Source organism: Mytilus trossulus, chromosome 14 (assembly GCF_036588685.1).
Source record: "Mytilus trossulus isolate FHL-02 chromosome 14, PNRI_Mtr1.1.1.hap1, whole genome shotgun sequence".
NCBI lineage: Eukaryota > Metazoa > Mollusca > Bivalvia > Mytilida > Mytilidae > Mytilus > Mytilus trossulus.
Window position 1 is genome coordinate 27,295,363 of NC_086386.1, and position 24,785 is coordinate 27,320,147.

The 24,785-nt window shown below is 32.4% G+C and overlaps 2 protein-coding genes across 2 annotated transcripts in view; both read right to left on the reverse strand.

Moving 5' to 3' along the window:
- LOC134696162 (zinc finger protein 330 homolog) overlaps positions 1-24,785 on the reverse strand; it is a 310,551-nt gene that overhangs the window by 208,044 nt on the left and 77,722 nt on the right. The gene's annotated exons all lie outside the window — the stretch shown is intronic.
- Positions 13,942-16,737, reverse strand: LOC134696404 (uncharacterized). Its single transcript, XM_063558182.1, has 2 exons — positions 16,390-16,737; positions 13,942-15,597 (listed from the first exon to the last, which is right to left on the reverse strand). Exons 1-2 carry the CDS (start codon positions 16,580-16,582, stop codon positions 14,210-14,212), a joined length of 1,581 nt encoding a protein of 526 aa, XP_063414252.1. The 5' UTR covers positions 16,583-16,737; the 3' UTR covers positions 13,942-14,209.

Genomic DNA, 24,785 nt, shown 5'->3' on the forward strand with positions numbered 1-24,785 from the left:
ATTGATATTAGATAAAAAATATGTGTTTTCTTTTGTAAAAGCAAAACTAAAGTATACAGTCAAGTTCCGATCATGGTCTCCATAATGTAGTTGTATATTACATTAAATAGTACAGAAAGGGTGCATTTCAGGGAATTCAAGAATAACAAAACAGCCTAATGAAGATGATGTTGGTATTACCGGTACTAGATATGAAGAAAACGTACATGGAACAGCAAGTCAACGGCACGAATAACGATATCTGGACCAAAACGTTAAGTCTTAAACAATAAAAAGGTGTATTTTAAAATATACATAATGTCAAGATCTGACAGGTTAGGCGTCTAAACCTTTTTAAGTTGCCAAACAGAAACAATTATACGTGATGCATCTATAAAAAATAATGGTAAACCACTTTGATTGAGTGTGTGCTTTTCGCAATTTTCTTTAACCTCAACATGCTTTATCCACGACATCCCTTCACTGAATTATCCAGAACGCACAATCATATTAAGTGTTTATGTAAAATATGGAATGCAATAAGATAAACTACTGTTGTAGACTTTCACTTACTACTTACAAAGAGTGACGATGTTTAACAAACATTCAAATGAAAAGTTAGCTTCCGTTTCTCCATTGTGAACTTCCTATTTGTACATAGAAGCACTCAAACATAGGAGCATGTGTTTCCTATCATGATGTATTTGATATGGACGTGCTACTTACAAAATCACTTGTGCACCTAGTATACGTAATGGTGAATGTCTTCTCTTCTCGTCGAATGTCTAATGGACGTCATAACTGTATAGACCATTGAAAAAATTGAAAGATGACAGTTACTGAAGTTATGTCTTCTTTTTTCATTATGTGTCATTTCTCTTTTCATAGTCAAAGTCTAAATTCATTTTTTTACACTTTAAATCGAATCTGTCGATCGCCATTAGAAAGAACAAAAGGGCCATCGCCATCGTCTTTTTCGTTCATTGTATTTTAATAGTTATCACAGGTACCAGGATTATAAGTTAGTACGCCAGACGCGCGTTTCGTCTTCATAAGACTAATCAGTGACGCTCATTTCAAAATTTTTATAAAGCCAAAAACGCACAAGGTGAAGAGCATTGAGAATCAAAAATTCCAAAACAATTGTGCCAAACACGGTTAAGGTAATCTTTGCCTGGGATAAGACAATCCTTAGTTTTTCGAAAAATTCAACGCTTTTCGAAAAATTCAAAGTTTTGTAAACAGTAAATTTATAAAAATGACCATTATTGATATGAATGTCAACACCGAAGTGTTGACTACTGGGCCGGTGATATTTTAATGCAGAATTTTCCTTTGTGAAACAGCAATTTCTAAAAGGTCAATTATTGCTTTTCATTTTTGATATACTTGTATTTAGATTCATTCACTGGAGTAAACTAACGAATTTTGAATTAAAAATATCTTCAATGTGGTGTAAAGCATTATTAAATGTTTCTTTTAATTAAGGAAATGTTATCGAATTCGTCCATAAATGAAGGTAACATTAGTTAACCTTTATGCAAACCTCCTTAACTGATTTCGGAGAGACAAATCAAGCTACCGCGAAAGTAAACTTAGGGCATCGAATGTATACAAGACTTGGGTCTTCACCATTTTGATCATTAGTATCTTGTCATTTTTATAAATTTCCGGTTTACAAAACTTTGAATTTTTCGAAAAACTAAGGATTTCTTATCCCAGCCATAGGTTACCTTAGCCTATTTGCTATTTAGATATGACGCCGTTGATGACCATATATATACATACAAAGGAGGATGAAAGATACCAGAGGGAATTTTCTGTGAATGAATTTATTTGGAAGTGCAGTACAGAGCAAAAACAAATTGGTACAACTCTCATCGGCATTGAAAGGATCATTCAAACTAGTATCTAACTAGAACATCACCCAAGTTAGAATACATTTCAGTATTAACATACGACTTCTGAAAAATGTCATTATAAGCATGTTATAATAATTGGTTGGCCGCATATTTTTCTGTCTTTAGTTTTCTGTTGCTTGTCTTGTGTCTGGTTTTTTTTATGCGTATGTATTTCCCTTGATATGGTCTGTCTCTTTCGGACGCTTTTTCTGAGATATACCAGTTGTTCAATTGACAGAAATATTAGTTATAGAAACTTTGCAAAAAGTATTACATTTTTGAAATACTAAGAATTTTGTTATCCCAGGCAAAGATTACCTTCGCCATATTTGGCACAACTTTTTGGAATTTTGTTCATCAATGCTCTTTAACTTTGTACCTATTTGGCATTTTAACTATTTTGATCTGGACGTCATTCATAAGTCTTTTGTAGACGAATCGCGCGTCTGACGTATACAATTGTAAGTCTTGTACCTTTGATAAGTATTCGCAAAGATACAAAACTTGTAATTTAGCCATGAGACTCACTGGAATGAAAACATTTGAAGGCAAAATCTAGTACGAAGTTCGAGAACATTTAAAGCCGAAAATGCAGACAATTTTACAAAATACTGAAAATGCAATCAATGGGTTGAGGTAAAATAAACAAAAAACATTTCGAATAATTTTACCGTTTAATTGATCAAGTATATATTTTAGGGTAGTTTAGACAATACATCTTAGGTTGTTTACATGTCCAGACGAGACCCGAAGCTAAGAAGTGGTATTGATGTAAAAGTCGACAATGTGACTCTTCGTGGAGTGTACGTCATTGAATACTATAGGAATTAATTATAATTTAATTTTTACGAACTTCCGTATATTATTTACATCATAGCAATACAACATTGGCGACTATTTTATCATCCGGTATGTACACAAAACGCTTACCAAGTACTTAAAGTTTACATTTGACTCTGGGAATGAGCTTATTGTCAACACTTTTATTAATTGTCATCTATTGAAATATGAACCATATATATGAATATCTACAATATTCATACATTTATTAAAATAAGGAATGAAGTGATTTTTATCCTGTCATTAAGTTGCGAAAAGCTTTTCAAAAATGATCGTTGTATACAATGATGGGGTCCATGGATAATTTCTAAACTTCGATCATTGACAGTCTTGCGTTAAAGGAAAATGTTTTCTAAGCAGACGTACTCAAGTGTCTTAGCTGAAAGTTAATGAATCAAGATTATGTCAAAGAACGTCTTTTTCTTGAGAAAAAGTTTTAAGAAACAGATCATTAGAAGATACCTTGTTGATAAGTATTTCGTATCAACTTCACAAATGCTATTTGATGTTCTTAAAGTATGAATCCAAGTTATCTAGTCCATTTTTTTACAGTATGATTTTGACGCGGCTTTGTATTTACCCCACCATTATATCATTGTGCTATGGTAATTCTTTGTTGTATTGTCTTTCAGTTTTGCTTATGTACATTGTCTATAGAGTGTCTATGTGCAGTTTTGTTTTTCTACTTTGAAATAGTTTTTTTGTATTATAGAGATTTAGATTATAACACAATGTTGACTGATGTACCCCAATTTTAGACAGATTTACGTAATACATGTATTTTTGGTTTGCTCACACATTAATGTTAAAATAATAGAATGCTATGCAACTGGCATACAAGTGACAGGTTTAGCTAGCTATAATAACAGGTTTTATCAATCGTTTTCTATATATTTTATTTTTTTCATTTACATGTTGTACTGTTAAATCAATCATCCTTAATCAGAACGATAGTTGTATGTGTGAGTGTATGCCAGTGGGAGAGAAATGCTTTTAATTTTTACTTTATGTGATTACATGCTTGTTATGAGCCCTATGATTAGGAAATAAAGTATCTTTATCTTTATCTTTATACAAGGAAATGCCTGTACCTAGTGCAATTGTTCTCCTTTCGTTTGGTGTATTGATATTTTGATTTTTTATGAAACAAAGTAGGGCCAACTCTTTCAATTCAATTTGTCTGTTAGTTTGGGAGGGGAAGACTGTAAAGTAGGAAAGTCAAATATTTCAATACAATTGCAAGATAAAAAAAAGTCTTAGATTGTATAATTTGTGTATAAGTTATCATTGTGTACAAATTATTATTTGTATTTTGACTTTGTAAAGATTGGCAGACATTCAATTATAACTTGTACAAAAAATATTGGTGAAAAAAAAGCATTATATAATTGCTATTAAATGACCACACAGTACACCTTAGTTTTCAAAATTAGTTCTTTATCATTCGTTTGAAGGATGAGTGAATTATTGAATCGGGAAATACATAATATATATTTTGACTCCCACATTTGAATTTAGAAGTGTTGTACCAGCGTTTGCATTAACATGAAAGAAACCCCTGGCAATCTGTATTTTGATGCATTTTAACTGCTCCATGAAGCGAAAGGTGAAGCTCCAGACCCGTTGTTGTGAATAACATGTGTATTTCACAGCTTCGATATGAATTTTCGACCAATAAATATCCTGTTAAGATCCATACAACTGTTCCGAATCGGTACCCAAAAATCGTTAAATTGAACAATTAAGTCTCATATTTTGAGGATCGCGATCATACCGGGGTATAGTAATAACGACAGATAATGGGAGGTTTGGCATCCAACAAAACCAGGTCCAACCCACCATTGATTTTCTTAAAATGTTCCGTACCAAGTCCGGGAAATGGCCATTGTTAGATTATCGTTCGTTTCTGTGTGTGGTACATTTTAATAGTGTGTTTCTGTTGTGTTGTGGTTTTCCTCTTGTATTTGATTGGTTTCCCTCGGTTTTGGTTTGTGGCCCGGATTTGTTTTTTTCTCAATCGATTGATGAATTTCGAACAGCGGTATACAACTGTTGCCTTTATTTACCTCAAACATCACGTTGTGGTGATTACTGTTTCGTTTTCTTGTTAAGATTTTCCTCTTGGGCCTATTGGCCATACAGCGCACGCTTCCTGACAAGAATGATCGGTGTTTCAATGTCTTGTCATACTTAGCTATAAGCCCATTATGATTGTACTTGATGTACAAATCACTGTTCTTTCATGTTTCATTCTCTTCTAGGTTTAGAACTTTTTCACAAAGTCATTCTACTGATCAACGATGCTGACCATGTTTACACTATTACATCAATTGAGTAAATGACTAAAATAGTGTTCATAAACACCTGGGATATAGATCTTTGGGAACTTGTTAAAGCAACTGACCTAAAAGTAATTAGCCTATGCATTGTTTGAAGAAGAGTTAAATGTGAAAGACAGAAGATGCAATTCCAGATTCTATAATTCAATAGCTAACTCTAAAAATGATAAAAAAATATTTTTTGTATTTCGTTAGTAAGGTTTACTATTAGGTGGTCATTTAATAACAATTCTATCGTGTCATGAAACTATAAACTATAATTTGTACAAAATGATAACTTGTGTACAACATATACATATTCTAAAAGATCTTTGGAGTTTTTTAGACGTCTTCTGACTCACGCCACATCTACAATAGCTAGTTTCACAAAATTTTGAATCGTAGATATGATTGCTGATCAGAATGCTGATAATGATAACGAAAGAGGTTTTGTAGAGCACTTGGAAGACCAACATGTAGCAATATAACGTTGTTTGTTTGGCACTTCTTTATAGTTTAATAGTATCTATCTTTGGTCACGTTTTAGGTTATAGGCTACTCAAAAATCATTCTTTAAATAACTTTAATGACGTTAATAAGTTAATTAACAGTTTTCTCGGTGTTTTTAACCTCTTTATAACCTTTTTACTTCAAATAAAAGATTGCCCTTCATATGAGAGAAACAAACTAGAGGCTCTAAAGAGCCTGTGTCGCTCACCTTGGTCTATGTGCATATTTAACAAAGGACACAAATGGATTCATGACAAAATTGTATTTTGGTGATGGTGATGTGTTAAAAGTCCTTACTTTTCTGAACCAAATTAATGAAAATTGTTAAAAATTGACTATAAAGGACAATAACTCCTTAAGGGGTCAATTGACCATTTAGGTCATGCTGACTAATTTGTAGATCTGACTTTGCTGAACATTATTGCTGTTTACAGTTTATCTCTTTCCTATTATCTATAATAGTATTCAAGATAGTAACCAAAAACGGCAAAATTTCTAAAAAAAATACCAATTGGGGGCAGCAACCCAACAACCGGTTGTCCAATTCATCTAAAAATTTCAGGGCAGATAGATATTGACTTGATTAACAATTCAACTCCTTGTCAGATTTGCTCTAAATGCTTTTGTTTCAGAGTTATAAGCCAAAATCTACATTTTACCCCTGTTCTTTTTTAGCCGTGACGGCCATCTTGGTTGGGTGGCCAGGTCATCGGACACATTTTTCAAACAAGATACCTCAAAGGTGATTATGGCCAAGTTTGGATTAATTTGGCCCAGTAGTTCCAGTTGAGAAGATTTTTGTAAAAGATTACTTAGATTTACGAAAAATGGTTAAAAATTTACTATAAAGGATAATAACTCCTAAAGGGGTCAACTGACCATTTTGGTCATGTTGACTTATTTGTAAATCTAACTTTGCTGAACATTATTGCTGTTTACAGTTTATCTCTATCTATAATAATATTCAAGATAACAACCAAAAAAAGCAAAATTTCCTCAAAATTACCAATTCAGGGGCAGCAACTCAACAACGGGTTGACCGATTCATCTGAAAATTTCAGGGCAGATAGATCTTGACCTGATAAACAATTTTATACCTTGTCAGATTTTCTCTAGATGCTTTGGTTTCAGAGATATGAGCCAAAATCTACATTTTACCCCTACAATGTATGCTCTATTTTTAGCCATGGTGGCCATCTTGGTTGGTTGGCCGGGTTACCGGACACATTTTTTAAATTAAATACCCCAATGATGGTTATGGTCAAGTTTGGTTAAATTAGGCCCAGTAGTTTCAGAGGAGAAGATTTTTGTAAAAGTTAACGCCGGACGACGACGACGACGGACAACGGACGCCAAGTGATGAGAAAAGCTCACTTAGCCCTTTGGGCCAGGTGAGCTAAAATGTGAAAAATTCGTGCAATACATCAATAAAAGGTTAAATCAGACAATATCTGAAACTAAATTAAATAGACATCTCGAAGTCAACATACTGTTTTTGTTATTAGAAAATTGTCTGTTCAAAATTTCAAATTAGAATAAACAAACTGTATATGCCTACCTATCTATTCACATTAAATTCTATAATGACAAGAAATATGAAAATAATTATATGTACACGCAAAATTTATCTGACAAAAATGAATAAACATTCCACACACAACACGATCTGTAAAATTGCCAAATGTAAACTACCTACAAAATTTCAACAACAAAAAAAAAAACCAAAAAACAATAGAAGGCGGGATAATACAGCTTTGAATTTGGATTGTGATTAAATATTTGACGCAATTAGAAAAACCTGGCCAAACATAAAAATAATAGAATATATAAAAGATTTTTTAAATTCCGTTGAAATACCGGGTAGGTCAAGAAATAAGCAATTTGTACAAAGTATTAATAGAAAAAGTATATTGTTTTTGGCCCTTTTTTACTAAACGGTTAGGGTCATAACCCCCAAAACCAATCATCCAGCCTTTCTTTTTCTATTGTATGAATTTTCATAGTACAGTTTCAAAGAGGTCCATAAACCCTTATACACAAGTTCTTTTCCTGATTAACAAGAAAAATCTTATCATATGGTCCCCTCGACGGCGACAAAAACAACGTCATACCATTTTACGACCTAAAAAGTGTTTTGTGATACAGGAATGAACATTTATGGTCCTCCGTCCCTTCGATAGTTATATTTGTCATTGCACAAGTACAATGTCATGTTTTTTTCATACTGTCAAGAGTTTTTAATATGACGTCTTTTAACACTAAATTTGTTGATTGATGCGCCAATTAAGGAAAACAATTTGTTTGTTTGTTGTGTTTGTACTTTATTCCGATCGGACGAGTAAAAACACTTTTCAACTAATGTTATATATATATATACAGATTGTTTACATGTTGTGCTGGAATGACATATGGTTGGTCATACGAGGTCATACATTTTGCTCATTAGAGATGTTAGATTGTGGTTAAACAGATTATGCATGACAAATGATACAAAGGTGTTGGTTTTAACGAAAGAAGTATGGTTTACATATCTCGATCGTTAAAAATCAGAAGATTAAAGCATGGAAGTAAAATGAAGTCAACATAATAATTCCACGATTATAGACGTCTAATACTTTAAAATCATATAAAGTAAATCATTTAGTATAGTAACATATGTGTAGTATATACGATATTGCATATTAATAATACATATAATCCACAAAAACGTAAGATTTTTTTCTTGGCAACGATTTGCTTGACAAATTGTTTTAATTGCTCCTATACACGGTCAACGACCAATAGCACAAGGATACTGATGACAATTAAAGAGGGGGAGGACAGGGGGTGCCCTTCTCCCACCCTCTTCTCCTTTCTCCTACCCCCGTTCTCCTTTCTCCCGTTAGAATAAAACATCTCCTTTTGAGATATTTTTTCTTGAAATATTAGATAATTTTTTAAAAGTAGAGATATTTTATTTTTTCTCCTTTCTCCCAGCCTTCCTCTCCTTTCTCCTACCCCCTTTCTCCCTGTCTCCCTTACCCCTGTCCTCCCCCTCATTAAAGTTTAAACAGACATATAGTACAATTATGTACTATTATATCTCTGATTATATGAATTCACTACTTCTTATTGTAAAATTGTTATTATCTCTATCTAGTAGTAAGAGGTAGTAACAGATGTAGTTACCGTACCTTCATAACCAGCTTTATAACTGTAACAAAAAATCTTGCCAAATTACTTAAACGGTAATATTTTTGCATAAACAAATCTTGCCAAATGACTTAAACGGAAATATTTTTGCATAAACAAATCTTGCCAAATGACTTTAACGGTATACAATATTTTTGCATGAAAACTTGGACTGATTTAATTTGAAGAATCTGGTTAAACTGTTATTTTGTTCCAAAAATGACGATAAAGATAATTATTTTAGACCTTTGACGAATCCCGATAAGGATATCTTTGCGCATCACGGTAAAATGTTAACCTACATTTGTAGTTGACGCTAACGGTAGCCCAAAATTGCTGTTTGAAGACTGACTCAGTGTAATTACCGGGCATTTCTAACAACGTATTTTAAAACCTGTTTTATGACAGTTCTTGTCCATTTCGTTTTTGATGCGTTTGGTTTTTGATTTTGCCATGTGATTATGGACTTTCCAAATTGATTTTCCTCTGAGTTCAGTATTTTTGTGAATTTACTTTTTACATATAATAATTAACCTGTGTGACTGTAAATCTAAATTTGGTTGTAATATAAATGTTACGTAAATTTATCTAATAGAATTATTGTGTGTTTATGACCCTCTTCGAAAATATCTTATCTTTATATATGATCTTACATCTTACCATATAAGATTTTATGATTTGATTTTAATGTGAAAAGTGTTAGTACGAAATTATTGTGTATGTTATGTTAATGTCAGGCTGTCCATCGCTTCCCCTCTGAGTGCCTTTATAATTTTACGATGACCTGATGCTCGTGTAGACGACAGCATGGGTCCAGTTAATAATTGAAACAGAGACATATAATACATAACTGTGATAACATGTCTCAGATTGCAACGATAGATATCAAGTTGTTAAATTATTGTTTTTTTATTGAGTCATAAAATGGGTATGTTAGTAAATGTGACAATTGATTATTAAAATACAAAAAATACGCACACAAACTAAAGAATCAATAGTATTATATGTTATGTATACAATAGTGTTATATATATAAATATGAATGCTATTTCATATTTAAATTTCGGCGGGAAATATTGCGAACCTCGCTGAGAGCCTCTTCTAAATTTCCATGTTTTCAAGCATGCCATTTGGGATTGGTAGCGCAGACGGGAAAATTATTTCATTCATTCATTGATTTTTCAGAGAAACAGACGTGTTTACTTTACATGAGAAACTATGGAAAAATATTTAACAGCAAAAGAGGTAATTTATTCAATTTGAAACCCAACTGGTTAAAAAATAATGTGAATCAAGAATTAAAAGTATTTTTTAACGAAATGTATACATTCATTCATTTGATTACAGAAAGCTATTTTTATATACACCTTATCGCTATTTATTCCATTCCGGATAAGTTCTAAAATTACACAACTTTTTCATCCAGTTGAAGCTATCTGGGACCCTGTTTAAACAATTCACCATGCATGATACTTTTTAATGAGAGTGTTTAAACTTCCGTAAATACTTCAAATAAAATATTTTTTTACTCTAATTTTAATTTCGAAAAAAGTGGATCATATTATATCAAAGTTTCTTGATGATCACTTTCTAAAGTTTTTCCTCCCTCAGCTCACTGCTAATGACCTCCATTATCGGTCCGCGTGACCTAAACAGGAAGTTGTATAAATGACTGTTTTTCCAGGAATGGACTAAATAGCGATAAGGTGTATTGACCGGACAACACGTGTAGAAATAATAATATGTATTGTATTACCAATGGAAAATTTCCAGATCTCTTTTCAGAAATTAAATATAGAAAAAATAAAATTAACTTACCGAATTAATAAATGTGATTAATTGTGCTAGAAATGTTTTCAGTTCTTATAAAAATTATCTGATTATGTTGCTTATTCTGTTATCCGGCGTGACGTAGCAGCCGGTAGTTACAGCATCCGGGCATCACTGTAGGTGACGCTTTTCCCTAGATACTCCAATCACCGCTAATGGTCAGTGGTAATACCCGAGGGTAAGTTAATTGAGATAACACTTTACATTTATTAATTAAGGTGTAAACAATAATTAGATGGCATACAATTATTTTGATAAGCTAGACAGTGTGGCACAAGGTCGTTATAGTACCAAATTAGTGTTAATTAACAGTGATGAATGTCCATACAAGTTCCCTGCAGGTGTTTGGAAAAATAACCCATCTTGTTGGCCAGATCTCCAGTTTGGAGATGTGTATTCATATTTAATTGACTCGCCAGGTATTTAGAATTAAAAATTATTAAGCTGAGCACACCTATAGATAACTTTAATTATTTTTTCCGGTTTTGAAGAATAAGGGTGTGCCGATTTATGCAGTGAAATATTAGTATGAAACATATATATGATATGTCTCTGTGTATTAAAAGTAAGCAGAAAAATAATAAACACATCCTTGAAATAACTAACAAAATATAAAAAAATATATATTCACGGCGATATTATTTAGAACTAAACACAGATTGATACATATGTAATATAGATTTATTGTGTAGCAAAGTTAATTTGGTTATAATTCTATTCTTTTAAGTTTGATTAAAAAAACAAAAATTAAATGTAAAGGACGCGGACCATGATAGAAGTTGTTATAAATGAAGATGAGATGACACATCTTTGGCAATAAACTTTGCACAGTGGGTGATTTCCTCCCAGGTCAGGTGTGAAAGGATAGATTTATTATATTCGTTTAGTGTCCATGTAAACTTTAATTAATACACGAAGTTATAATTATGATATGTGTCAAGTTTTTAAAATGACATGAAGCTGAAGATATAGATTAAAATAAAAAGTTAATAACTTTTAAGAATGTTACAGAATATTACTTTAATTTATTAGGAATAATACTAGGTTACGTATTAAATGTTTTAAACATGTGTTTTAAAATATTTGTCAGTTATACTGAAAATTAAATAATGTACAAAAAAATGTACAAAGCTCCTTGTATGATTAAGGTACTATGGAACAGAATAAATTCTTTTAGCCTTCGCCTTTTTACAAAAATCTGTTATTTTTTTTTCTAGTAATTTAAATTGTTTTTGCTTATACCGGTATCTTGACATATATGTGTACCATATTTAGAGTGAACTTTTTAAAAAGGTTAATATTGGAACCTATTAAATTTAAATTGAATATAGGACAGTAAATACACCCAGCCGCAAGGACTTATTCTTATGTTAGTCAATATATGATTTTCAGGCATTTTTACCCGAGCAAGTATGAAATCCTATAAGAGTTTGGATGCCCACAACTATTTTCAGTCAGGATGGGTTCAGACAGTTTACAGCTATAAACCTGCCACCAGTGCATACACTATACTGAAAGCAGATGTTAGGCCTTCACAAAGACTGAACGAGGAACCTCATCACCCATGGGTTGCCCTCTCTGGAGATGGTTCAGTAGTCGTGGCTCACTGCAATTGCATGGCAGGGTAGGTTTTAAAATCGTATTGAAATCATTTATATTTATTATATGCATTCAGGTTACTTTGAAGGTTGTTCTCTTTTTTTTTTGATTTGCTTACGACGGTTAATGTAAAGACAGGAAAAAAGTAATGGAAAAAAGGTCACAATATTTTTTTATGTATGAAACTTGTCATAATACCGGTAGTCTGTACACATATATCTCTAGATAGCAAAACAAAAATCCTATTTTTTTTAGGCTTGCAGAATCATGTTCCCATATTGCAGCCCTTCTCTTCAAAGTAGAAGCCGCTGTGAGACTGGGATATACCACTAAACTTTGCACTGAGCTACCATGCAAGTGGAATGCTGATTTCGTTAACAAGGTACAGCCTGCGCCCGTAAAAGACATTCAATTCTATAAAACCAGCTGTATAAACAAAGCAAAGAAGGTAAAAGTTCGACATTTGTCATCAACCCAACAAGAACAACAGACTCTTCTTCAAACTTTGCATGCTTGTAACAGCAAACCTGTGGTTTTAAGTACATTTGACAACTTCTCTGACAAATTTCACTGGCAAAAAACTGTTTCCTCAGATCCGATTGTACCACAATGTCTTAGATCTCTGTACAAGACAGAGTATGCAGACTTCACAAAAATAGATTTAAGCAGGAAATGCTCCGAAATTAATGATAGTTACAGCATGAATAAAGAGACAATCATGTATATCTACGATGTTACTCAAAAACAGAGCTCATCTTTAACATGGCATGAACAACGCATTGGTCGAATAACATCTTCAGTAGTGTACAGTGTTTTACATACAGATTTCAACAATCCAGCGCCATCACTACTTAAAACTTTGTGTAACCCTAGTTCAAAATCACTTGATCATGTACCTGCAATTCATTGGGGGTAAAGAAAATGAAAAAGTTGCGCTGCATCAGTACAGTGCAACCATGAAGACACAACATCAACATTTTAATATGAGTTCTGCAGGCTTCCTAATTTCTAAAGAAACCCCTTTTATTGGTGCTAGTGCTGACTCTGTAGCCAGCTGTTCCTGTCACGGAAATAGAGTTATAGAGGTCAAATGTCCGTTCAGTCACAAGGAATCGACATTACAGGAGTATGTAAAAGACCCTTCATCCTGCATTGTGGCTAATTGCAGAGAGGTGAAGACTACACACAAATATTACTATCAAATCCAGCTTCATATGTACGTGCATGATGTAAATTTATGTGACTTGGTAATTTATACATCAAAGGTAACAGCGATATTTTATATTTTACGCAATGACATCTTCATTAAAGATATGATAACAAAACTGAAAGATTTTCACATTCGTCATGTGATGACAGAATTATTGACGAGACAATTGGAAAACAAGATTAAACAAGTACCTTTGAGAAATGATAAATTGTATTGCTACTGCCGATCAAAGGATGATGGAAAGGAGAATATGATTGGTTGTGACAACCCACAATGTAAAACTCAGTGGTATCATCTTAAATGTTTAAAAATGAAAAGAATACCAAAAGGACAATGGTTATGTAAAGACTGTAAAAACATTCCCGTTACTAGCTCTTAATAAATACTTTTGCATGTGGACCTGTCACCATCAGAGACGTATATAACAGTGTTCAACTTTTGTAGTTATTTATTGTTACAATTCTGTTTTTGGAGACCATTACAGCAAATTTTCTAATGCATGTAAAGGAAAACTTTGTTGGCTTGTTTGCTTTGTTTGTATAATTGTTGACACAAAGGCATAGTTAAACTGTATACATAATATTTGAATTTAATTGGGTGTTATCCTAATGATTGTACAATATGAAAACAAAGCAAGCAAGTTAACTTAAGCCTTGCTCTACATGCTGTAGGAAATGAGCTGTAAATGTTGAACTCAACAACAGTCAGATATTGATCATAAGTGCATGCATATATGTAACCTAGAACTACATATATTTTTTATTTACTATGTATATACAGTCAATATTTGAAAATAATAAACATTTATCATTCAGCCACTCTAAAAAGGATGTTCTAAATTAGAGGTATTGTTAATCACTTTCTTCATTGTAGACAATTCCTTCCCCCATGTTGGTTAATGATCCGCAAATGCGGACGAGTTTGTCTATTCGAGCTTGCTTCTTGGTGGATGCCTCATCGGTGGTTGATTTAAGCATATTGATTGGTATAGTCCCTTGTAGAATTTTGTACCGGTTTTTCATCAAACCGATCACTCTCTCAATATGAATTCTGATGCTGCTCATTTTACGCGATGTTTCAACTTCCTCTGCAGATAACTGTGATTTTCCCTTTGTAAAAGCCGGAATTATAAGTTCTGCAGAGCATACACTGGCAAAGTCGTCTTGAAGAGTAAAGCCTCTGTCTGCAAGAATTTGATCACCTGGGTGATGATATATTGAACTTATAAACCCAGATGACCTCACAATTTCGGTGTCTGACACTCTACCGCCCCATACTTCAGATAAAAATGTTATTGAACCTAAAGGGCTACAGCCAATTAAAACTTTAACAGTACTGTGCTTTTTATAGTTGGAGTAGCATTTTGCTCTGGCGTTTAATTTTTTTGGTCTATCTATAAATATTTCAAAACAGTCTATTATACATGTTAGTCGAGGGTATTTGACCTTGAAAACACTTGGTAATGTACGTTTCATTGTTTCACGATCAGGCCAGTGTATCAGAAAGTCAAGCTTTGTACTCATTAGGTCAATCCACCTCCAGAACATGTCATGAAGAGTAGAAGAAGGAATTCCACATTGGTCTGCAATATACTCAAACGGCATATCTAACTTTAATTTAACTAATGTCACAAAGAATTGATCACGCAATGCCAATTTACTTGCTAGAGGCGTTCTTGTCATAAATGTCTGCAAAAATGTAAATACGGACAGGAAAACATCCCACTTCAAACCAGTATAAAAATTGGACTTGACGTCATTGTTTTCAGTGATAGAGGAAGAAAGTCTAAGCGTTGTTATCTGAGAAGAGAGTTTATCATTTTCCTGTATCAGACGGTCTCGTTCTGATCGTAAGTTGTCCATTTCACTATAAATCATTTCCCGTTCAGATGAGGGAACGGGTCTGTGTATGGCAGACGTGCCCCTAGCAGGTGATTCCATGAAAGCATGATTAAGATACGGCATAGGTGATAACGGCGAAGTTGCTATATTTTCCTTCTTTTGTCTTAAAGGTGAACATGGTGTTGCTTCATACATAATACATGTTTCAGGGGTTGGAAGATTTTGGTCAAATTTCACCCTTTTCACTGCTAAATCTGGTGATGTGAAGTGGATTTTCCTTTTAGCTACGTTTTCATAACGCTCTATTTTTTTCTGTTGAACTGTCTTTGTATTGGTTACAGCAAAGGAGAACACAGAAGGCACATAGTCAGGGTGGTCGTGATCTTCATTTGGTTTACCTGAAATATTATATTTACTCAATTCAGTTAATGGAAAAAAAATGATTAGAGGTTAGATAGTCTAGATATATTTTTAAATACATGTACTATACAAATAGTTCAAATCGAGAGGTGCATGTATTTATTTGAATTTGTTTTGATTTTAAACAGCGTATTTTAATGACCAATAAATTCAAGGTAACATTTAAAATTCGGGTTTCACTTGTCTTAATGCAAACACAATACTTATTTATGTTAATGTGGTCAGAATCACCTTTCTGTTAATTAGTTTCAATTCAAGATAAACAGTTCGTATGTTATCAGACTGATCAACTTGTTAGCACCTTATAAAAACAGCTTGATTCTAAATTTTATCTTTGCCAGATGACCACATCTACCTGTTATCTTTGATGTTTATAATTTTAATATCGCAATTAATTTCAACAGGAATACGATCGTGGCTAATCAAACAAGATATACAATCGCACATGGCTTGGGATTCATTAAAATAATTTCTAATATCCATTTGACTTCAAAATGTTTTATTTTACATCAATTATAAAGGTATTGCAAACGGACTTAAAATAAGTTAAATTAAATGAAAAATATTCAAAAACAGGATTTTAAAAACTTTTTTTTTTTCTTTAGGAATTAAAAAATAACAAGACGGTAAGTGCTGAAAAAAAAATATTTGAAGGTGTGTGTTTGTGAGTTGAAATAAAACAGTTAAGATGGTGTATCTGTATGTTTTAAACAGAGTAATTAATTAATTTATAATCATTTTAAACATGAAGTGAAATTCAAATGTATTACCTGTGATGAAATGCTCGCTACATATTACTGAGTGTTTTGTTGGAACCCACGGTGTACCGTCTGGTTTGTCTCTTTTAAGTGCAGCTAACCACTTAATTTGTCTGTCGGCATTTCTAGGAAATCTAAAGAATGATAATCTTTTCAGCATCAAGTTGTGATTTTTACAACCAACTGCACAACATGACTTGGGCATGTTTCAATTAAAATAACAATATAAGACACAGGTGCATTCACGACAAATTCTTTATTAAAAATGAGCATCTGCCCTATTATCTATACATCAAAGCTTCACCTCCTTGACATCGGAAATCGGCGTAACTAGGAAAGGGAGATTACTCGTTTTGAAAATGCCCGTATGTTCGGATAACAGATAGTTTTATAAATTGACCATAAACCCACTTATTCATGGTATGGTATCAATATTTCTGACCTGACACTACGTACTTTAATTGCTTAATTCTTTAGAATTTAATATGCAATGTTTCGGGTTCTTTCGGGAATAATCCCAGGTAAACCCTCATCAGAGGTCGACCTTTATATATTTATTTCGTATCTAGTATCATAGATAGATGTGGGTCTGTTTCATAACAGTTTTTTTCAAATTTACTACACGTGCATATGGGTCTACGTTGTAGTTAGTCTTTTTACAGACTGAGAGAACTGACCAAGTTGGTCAGCACTATTGTTTAATTAATGAAAAGACTTATTGTCTTTATTTTTATCACTAATTACTTCAGCATAAGTCTACACGGGATATAGTAGAGATAGTATTTATCAATATCATATTGTTGAATTCACGGTATACTGGCGTGTTTGTTTTATAATTTATATGATATTTTACAAGTCTTCATGTTTAGCATTTGAAGAAACATGTGTAGGTACCCTGCCGGGTGGAAACATGGACATATAAGAAACCGTCGGTTATCTTAGATACGTGATCTATTGAAATAAATCGGTGTCGTGCCATTATTACATCTGTTTCACAGTATACGCTTCCCGTGGAGGGGTTGTTCGACTAATGATTAATTATCATGTCGCTAATATTCTTATTGTTTTTGAAACCCATGTCTGGTTTAGATTTAAATATTTGTTTGGCAATCGGATCTTTTCGAATTATATACCAGAATTTTGTTATAATCTTTTTAAGATATTCAGCATTATAATGATATGTTGTAATGAACATATTTCTGCCTGTTATTTTATTCTTATTTTGTTTCTTCCGAAGTTTTAACTGTCTGTCCTCGTGGCGAATTTGGTGCAATATTTGACTGACGATTTCTTTTGTATATCCTCGTCTAGATAATTTATCTATAAACAGTTTGATACGTTTATTAAATTCGTCCTTATTGCTAGAGTTTCTTAAAATTCTAGTCCCTTCTCCTTTAATAAAAGAAGAGAAACAGGTAGAAGCATGATTTGAGCTTCTATGTAAATACTGATATTTCTCAGTAGGTTTGGTGTAACAGTTTACATCTAGTATTCCAGATGTACTAAACCGTTTACCTTTGTACAATACCACATCTAAGAATTTCATAGTATGAGTATTTATTTCAAAAGTAAATTTCAGCAAGTTATGTTTCTTATTTGCTATTTCAAATAGTTGTTTAATTTGCTCGCTGCTTCCATTAAATATAATGAAACCATCATCTCTCATTCGTTTATGAAATTTGATATTGTCTTTGTATGGATATTGTTCTATAATATTATTTATATGGTCAAATATAGCAATATCAGATATTTCCGGGGAAGCAACTCCGCCCATTGAAACGCCAACGATTTGTTTATATGCGTTTTCATTAAAAGTAAATTCATTTTTTGTCAGTAAAATACTCAGAATATCAAGAAGACTTTCTGTAGATGGTCTTTTAATTTCATATTCTTGATTTACATGGTCTTTCAGCGTATTTTCTATAGCCGTATTAATTTCATTGAAATTAAGATTAGTATATAGCGATGTTATATCATAGGAAACAAGTAAATCACTCTGTTTCGTGTGAGTGTTTTCTATGTATCTGATAAAATCGCTAGTATCTGATAGATATGTAGCTTGTGTCTTTACCAATGGAAGAAGAAAATAATCTAGGTATTTTCCAATATTTAGTAATGGTCCCGAGCATTGGCTAATAATCGGTCGACCTGGTACATGTACTTTTTCTTTATTCATACATTCATTTTGGTACATTTCTAATGTTTCCGTACTAAGTTTGTGAATCTTAGGAAGGAAGTAGGCTTTTGGAGTTTTAAATGTTTTACCTTCTTCTCGTAAGAATTTGAAAGACATTTCGTCTATTTCATCATTTTCTTTCATACGGTATACCAATTTATTGACTATTTTTCTGGTATTTTCTATGTCAATATTTATTATTTTAGTATAGTGAATACCGTCATTTAATTGAGATTCGCCTTCAGTAAGATAGTCACGTTTATTCTGTATTACAGTCGTGTTATTTTTATCGGCTTTATGAATACATATAGTATTGTCGTTTTTTAATTTCTTTATGCATTCACGTTCCGATTTAGACATATTGTATTTAATCGTCGGCATATATTTTGATAATTCGTATTTTGTGTAGAAGATGTATTTTTCTATTGAATTATCGCCAATGATTGGAACTTGGAAATTAGATTTAATTTTGAAAGGGTGGTTTTTGGTTGCTGTGCGTACATTAGTACCGAAATAATATTTCAGTCGCAACGACCTCTCAAATGATTGAAAATCTTTTATCAATTTTCTGTGGTTACATTTGTTTGTAGGAACAAATTTTAAGCCTTTTGCTATAACTTTACATTCAGTTTCAGTTATATCTCTTTTAGATAGGTTAAGGACGAACTCTTTATGAAAGTTTAGGTCCTGTTTCTTATTTTCAATAGCAAGATTGTGTTTAAATCTTATATGCTTATTCTTTGTTTTATTTCTTTTCTTGTTTTTATAATATCTTCTAGTATGACCCATGGTTATCGATGGTGTCATTGATTAATGGCTAAATTGCGCTTATTTGAAGTGGAGGTCACAATTAGAGCCTTATGTAAATTGAATGATACATGCTAGTTATTACGGCAACCAATCGAATTCTTCTATTTAGGAATAAAGGCGTAACCAGTGATAGATAGGCATCCGCTTTTTAATTCTGTATTGGTGTTAATATTTATATTCCAATAGGAATATTAACTAGTGACCTCTGTTAATTATCACTGCCATGCATTTCATTTGTATTTATAAAAACACTTTTTGTAGGCTTTCTCATTGAGATACTCTGATTCATGATTTCTTGTTTGTTTTTTGATGTCCAGTGGCACATATTTCATGTATCTTTCAGACAGTGTTACTGGGGTAAAATAATTTCGTCTGCTAGTATAATAGCATAACTACCTTTGATATCACGATGTATGATTGATTTGTGTTTGTTTTACGTCCAGTGGCACATATTTCATGTATGTTTAAGACGATATAGTGTGATGACCTATGTTCATCTACTAGTATAATAGCATTACATCCGTTGATATAACGATGCATGTTTGATTGTTATTAGTTTAATGTCCAGTGGCACATATTACAGGTTTGTTTGGACACTGATATTGTGATGACTGGATAGTGTTTACTAGTATAATAGTATAAACTTTCCGTGTTTTTGTCGGTCATGTTAACCTGTTATCAGTTTTGATGTTACCTTCTAAAGTTTTTTAGATGATATATCGATGAAGAATGGTTGTTTGCTAATATAATAGTATAACTTCCATATCTCATTGACAATCATATGATTTATATGTGTTTTCATGTTCCTTCTGGGATTTTACATGATATAACGATGAATACATGGTTGTTTGCTAATCTAATAGTATAACTTCCATATTTCAAAGATAATCAATATTTAGGTATTGGATCAGATGACTTTCATTAATCAAAGATAACCAAAATAGAGTTGTGAACATGTATAATTATGAACTGTATAGTATTGATACATGTATATACATATGTTTAAGATACACAACAAAGTAAGTCTAGTCACAAGCGTTAGCGCCTTTTTATGAAATCTTTGAAGATTTTCAACAGGTCATTGTTTTTATAATCATTGTCTCTCTGTTTTGATCTGTTTTTGGGAGTCTTATCCCGTCTCTCGTTTCTGGAATATGGGGTTCTCCTTTCGTCCCTTTCTCTGGTCGGCCCACTAGGGCTGTCATTGTTGGAGCGAGATTTGTTTCTCATATCCGTAACGAATTTTCTTAGTTTAAGAGTATATTCTTCATTCATATTGTTGGCCTCTTTGGCTAGCTTAGTTCTAGCCTCTCCACTAGGTGGGCTGTTTATATCAAAGTACGAAATTCCTGTATTTAGCACAGTGCTGATAGTGGAATTCAGTTCTAACACACGGGTATCTAATATACTTAATACCGACTGATATGCCTGTTCTTTGGCCTCTATCATACATTTGTCCACTGGCTCTTTTAGAGCTTCACTGTTCTCTTTGTTGCCATAGTTTGGCCTGAATGAAATGTTTAAACACGAAAACTTGTTACTTTCTCTGTCAAATTTCATCCTATGGATCAAAGTCAGTATCGGAAATCTGGTGTCATTCAATTTCCTGACTTCTGCAATAGTGTCTTGAACAATTTCCATGTCACTTCTGGCCGTCTGGCCACATGGAGGCATATCATCATCCATTAGGTCTAAACTATCAGAATCAATATCGATGTCTACTTTAATATCCATGATTATTGCATATGTAGCTGATAGATAGCATGCATCCCTATTTATGGGGGCATGTTACCAGATTAGTGGTGACAGGATCATAAATTAAATGTCACACTATTCATTGGTGCATTATATTGTCCTATATTGTGTGACAATATTATTGTCACCTCCCATTTCGATGAAACAAGATTATTATCATTCAGATAAATATTAAATAATAAATATTATTCAAAATTGTTCATATGATCTATATATACGTTTTATTTTTGTATTATATAATTTCATTTAATTTCATTTTATAATCGTATTGTATTATATTATTATTTTTATTTTATTTCAGTTCATTCTGTATACATCGATATAAGTTATTCATTTTACTTATATATTCGATATCTATTTTTTGTATCTCATGGTATATGTAGATTGTATACGATGTACAATATAATAGACATATAAAGAGATGCATACTATTGCATTGTGCATATAGTATAGTGTCGTACGTAGTTTCCCGATCAGAAATACGTCGTACCATAACATAAATAAGGATCAAAAATTCTATAATGAAATAGAACCTGATTCAACGGGTGAGATCACAACAAGTGAAAAATTCACCGTATCAAATAGTTTTATAAATTGACCATAAACCCACTTATTCATGGTATGGTATCAATATTTCTGACCTGACACTACGTACTTTAATTGCTTAATTCTTTAGAATTTAATATGCAATGTTTCGGGTTCTTTCGGGAATAATCCCAGGTAAACCCTCATCAGAGGTCGACCTTTATATATTTATTTCGTATCTAGTATCATAGATAGATGTGGGTCTGTTTCATAACAGTTTTTTTCAAATTTACTACACGTGCATATGGGTCTACGTTGTAGTTAGTCTTTTTACAGACTGAGAGAACTGACCAAGTTGGTCAGCACTATTGTTTAATTAATGAAAAGACTTATTGTCTTTATTTTTATCACTAATTACTTCAGCATAAGTCTACACGGGATATAGTAGAGATAGTATTTATCAATATCATATTGTTGAATTCACGGTATACTGGCGTGTTTGTTTTATAATTTATATGATATTTTACAAGTCTTCATGTTTAGCATTTGAAGAAACATGTGTAGGTACCCTGCCGGGTGGAAACATGGACATATAAGAAACCGTCGGTTATCTTAGATACGTGATCTATTGAAATAAATCGGTGTCGTGCCATTATTACATCTGTTTCACAGTATACGCTTCCCGTGGAGGGGTTGTTCGACTAATGATTAATTATCATGTCGCTAATATTCTTATTGTTTTTGAAACCCATGTCTGGTTTAGATTTAAATATTTGTTTGGCAATCGGATCTTTTCGAATTATATACCAGAATTTTGTTATAATCTTTTTAAGATATTCAGCATTATAATGATATGTTGTAATGAACATATTTCTGCCTGTTATTTTATTCTTATTTTGTTTCTTCCGAAGTTTTAACTGTCTGTCCTCGTGGCGAATTTTGTGCAATATTTGACTGACGATTTCTTTTGTATATCCTCGTCTAGATAATTTATCTATAAACAGTTTGATACGTTTATTAAATTCGTCCTTATTGCTAGAGTTTCTTAAAATTCTAGTCCCTTCTCCTTTAATAAAAGAAGAGAAACAGGTAGAAGCATGATTTGAGCTTCTATGTAAATACTGATTTTTCTCAGTAGGTTTGGTGTAACAGTTTACATCTAGTATTCCAGATGTACTAAACCGTTTACCTTTGTACAATACCACATCTAAGAATTTCATAGTATGAGTATTTATTTCAAAAGTAAATTTCAGCAAGTTATGTTTCTTATTTGCTATTTCAAATAGTTGTTTAATTTGCTCGCTGCTTCCATTAAATATAATGAAACCATCATCTCTCATTCGTTTATGAAATTTGATATTGTCTTTGTATGGATATTGTTCTATAATATTATTTATATGGTCAAATATAGCAATATCAGATATTTCCGGGGAAGCAACTCCGCCCATTGAAACGCCAACGATTTGTTTATATGCGTTTTCATTAAAAGTAAATTCATTTTTTGTCAGTAAAATACTCAGAATATCAAGAAGACTTTCTGTAGATGGTCTTTTAATTTCATATTCTTGATTTACATGGTCTTTCAGCGTATTTTCTATAGCCGTATTAATTTCATTGAAATTAAGATTAGTATATAGCGATGTTATATCATAGGAAACAAGTAAATCACTCTGTTTCGTGTGAGTGTTTTCTATGTATCTGATAAAATCGCTAGTATCTGATAGATATGTAGCTTGTGTCTTTACCAATGGAAGAAGAAAATAATCTAGGTATTTTCCAATATTTAGTAATGGTCCCGAGCATTGGCTAATAATCGGTCGACCTGGTACATGTACTTTTTCTTTATTCATACATTCATTTTGGTACATTTCTAATGTTTCCGTACTAAGTTTGTGAATCTTAGGAAGGAAGTAGGCTTTTGGAGTTTTAAATGTTTTACCTTCTTCTCGTAAGAATTTGAAAGACATTTCGTCTATTTCATCATTTTCTTTCATACGGTATACCAATTTATTGACTATTTTTCTGGTATTTTCTATGTCAATATTTATTATTTTAGTATAGTGAATACCGTCATTTAATTGAGATTCGCCTTCAGTAAGATAGTCACGTTTATTCTGTATTACAGTCGTGTTATTTTTATCGGCTTTATGAATACATATAGTATTGTCGTTTTTTAATTTCTTTATGCATTCACGTTCCGATTTAGACATATTGTATTTAATCGTCGGCATATATTTTTAGTTTTATAAAATAGTTTTATAAATTGACCATAAACCCACTTATTCATGGTATGGTATCAATATTTCTGACCTGACACTACGTACTTTAATTGCTTAATTCTTTAGAATTTAATATGCAATGTTTCGGGTTCTTTCGGGAATAATCCCAGGTAAACCCTCATCAGAGGTCGACCTTTATATATTTATTTCGTATCTAGTATCATAGATAGATGTGGGTCTGTTTCATAACAGTTTTTTTCAAATTTACTACACGTGCATATGGGTCTACGTTGTAGTTAGTCTTTTTACAGACTGAGAGAACTGACCAAGTTGGTCAGCACTATTGTTTAATTAATGAAAAGACTTATTGTCTTTATTTTTATCACTAATTACTTCAGCATAAGTCTACACGGGATATAGTAGAGATAGTATTTATCAATATCATATTGTTGAATTCACGGTATACTGGCGTGTTTGTTTTATAATTTATATGATATTTTACAAGTCTTCATGTTTAGCATTTGAAGAAACATGTGTAGGTACCCTGCCGGGTGGAAACATGGACATATAAGAAACCGTCGGTTATCTTAGATACGTGATCTATTGAAATAAATCGGTGTCGTGCCATTATTACATCTGTTTCACAGTATACGCTTCCCGTGGAGGGGTTGTTCGACTAATGATTAATTATCATGTCGCTAATATTCTTATTGTTTTTGAAACCCATGTCTGGTTTAGATTTAAATATTTGTTTGGCAATCGGATCTTTTCGAATTATATACCAGAATTTTGTTATAATCTTTTTAAGATATTCAGCATTATAATGATATGTTGTAATGAACATATTTCTGCCTGTTATTTTATTCTTATTTTGTTTCTTCCGAAGTTTTAACTGTCTGTCCTCGTGGCGAATTTTGTGCAAT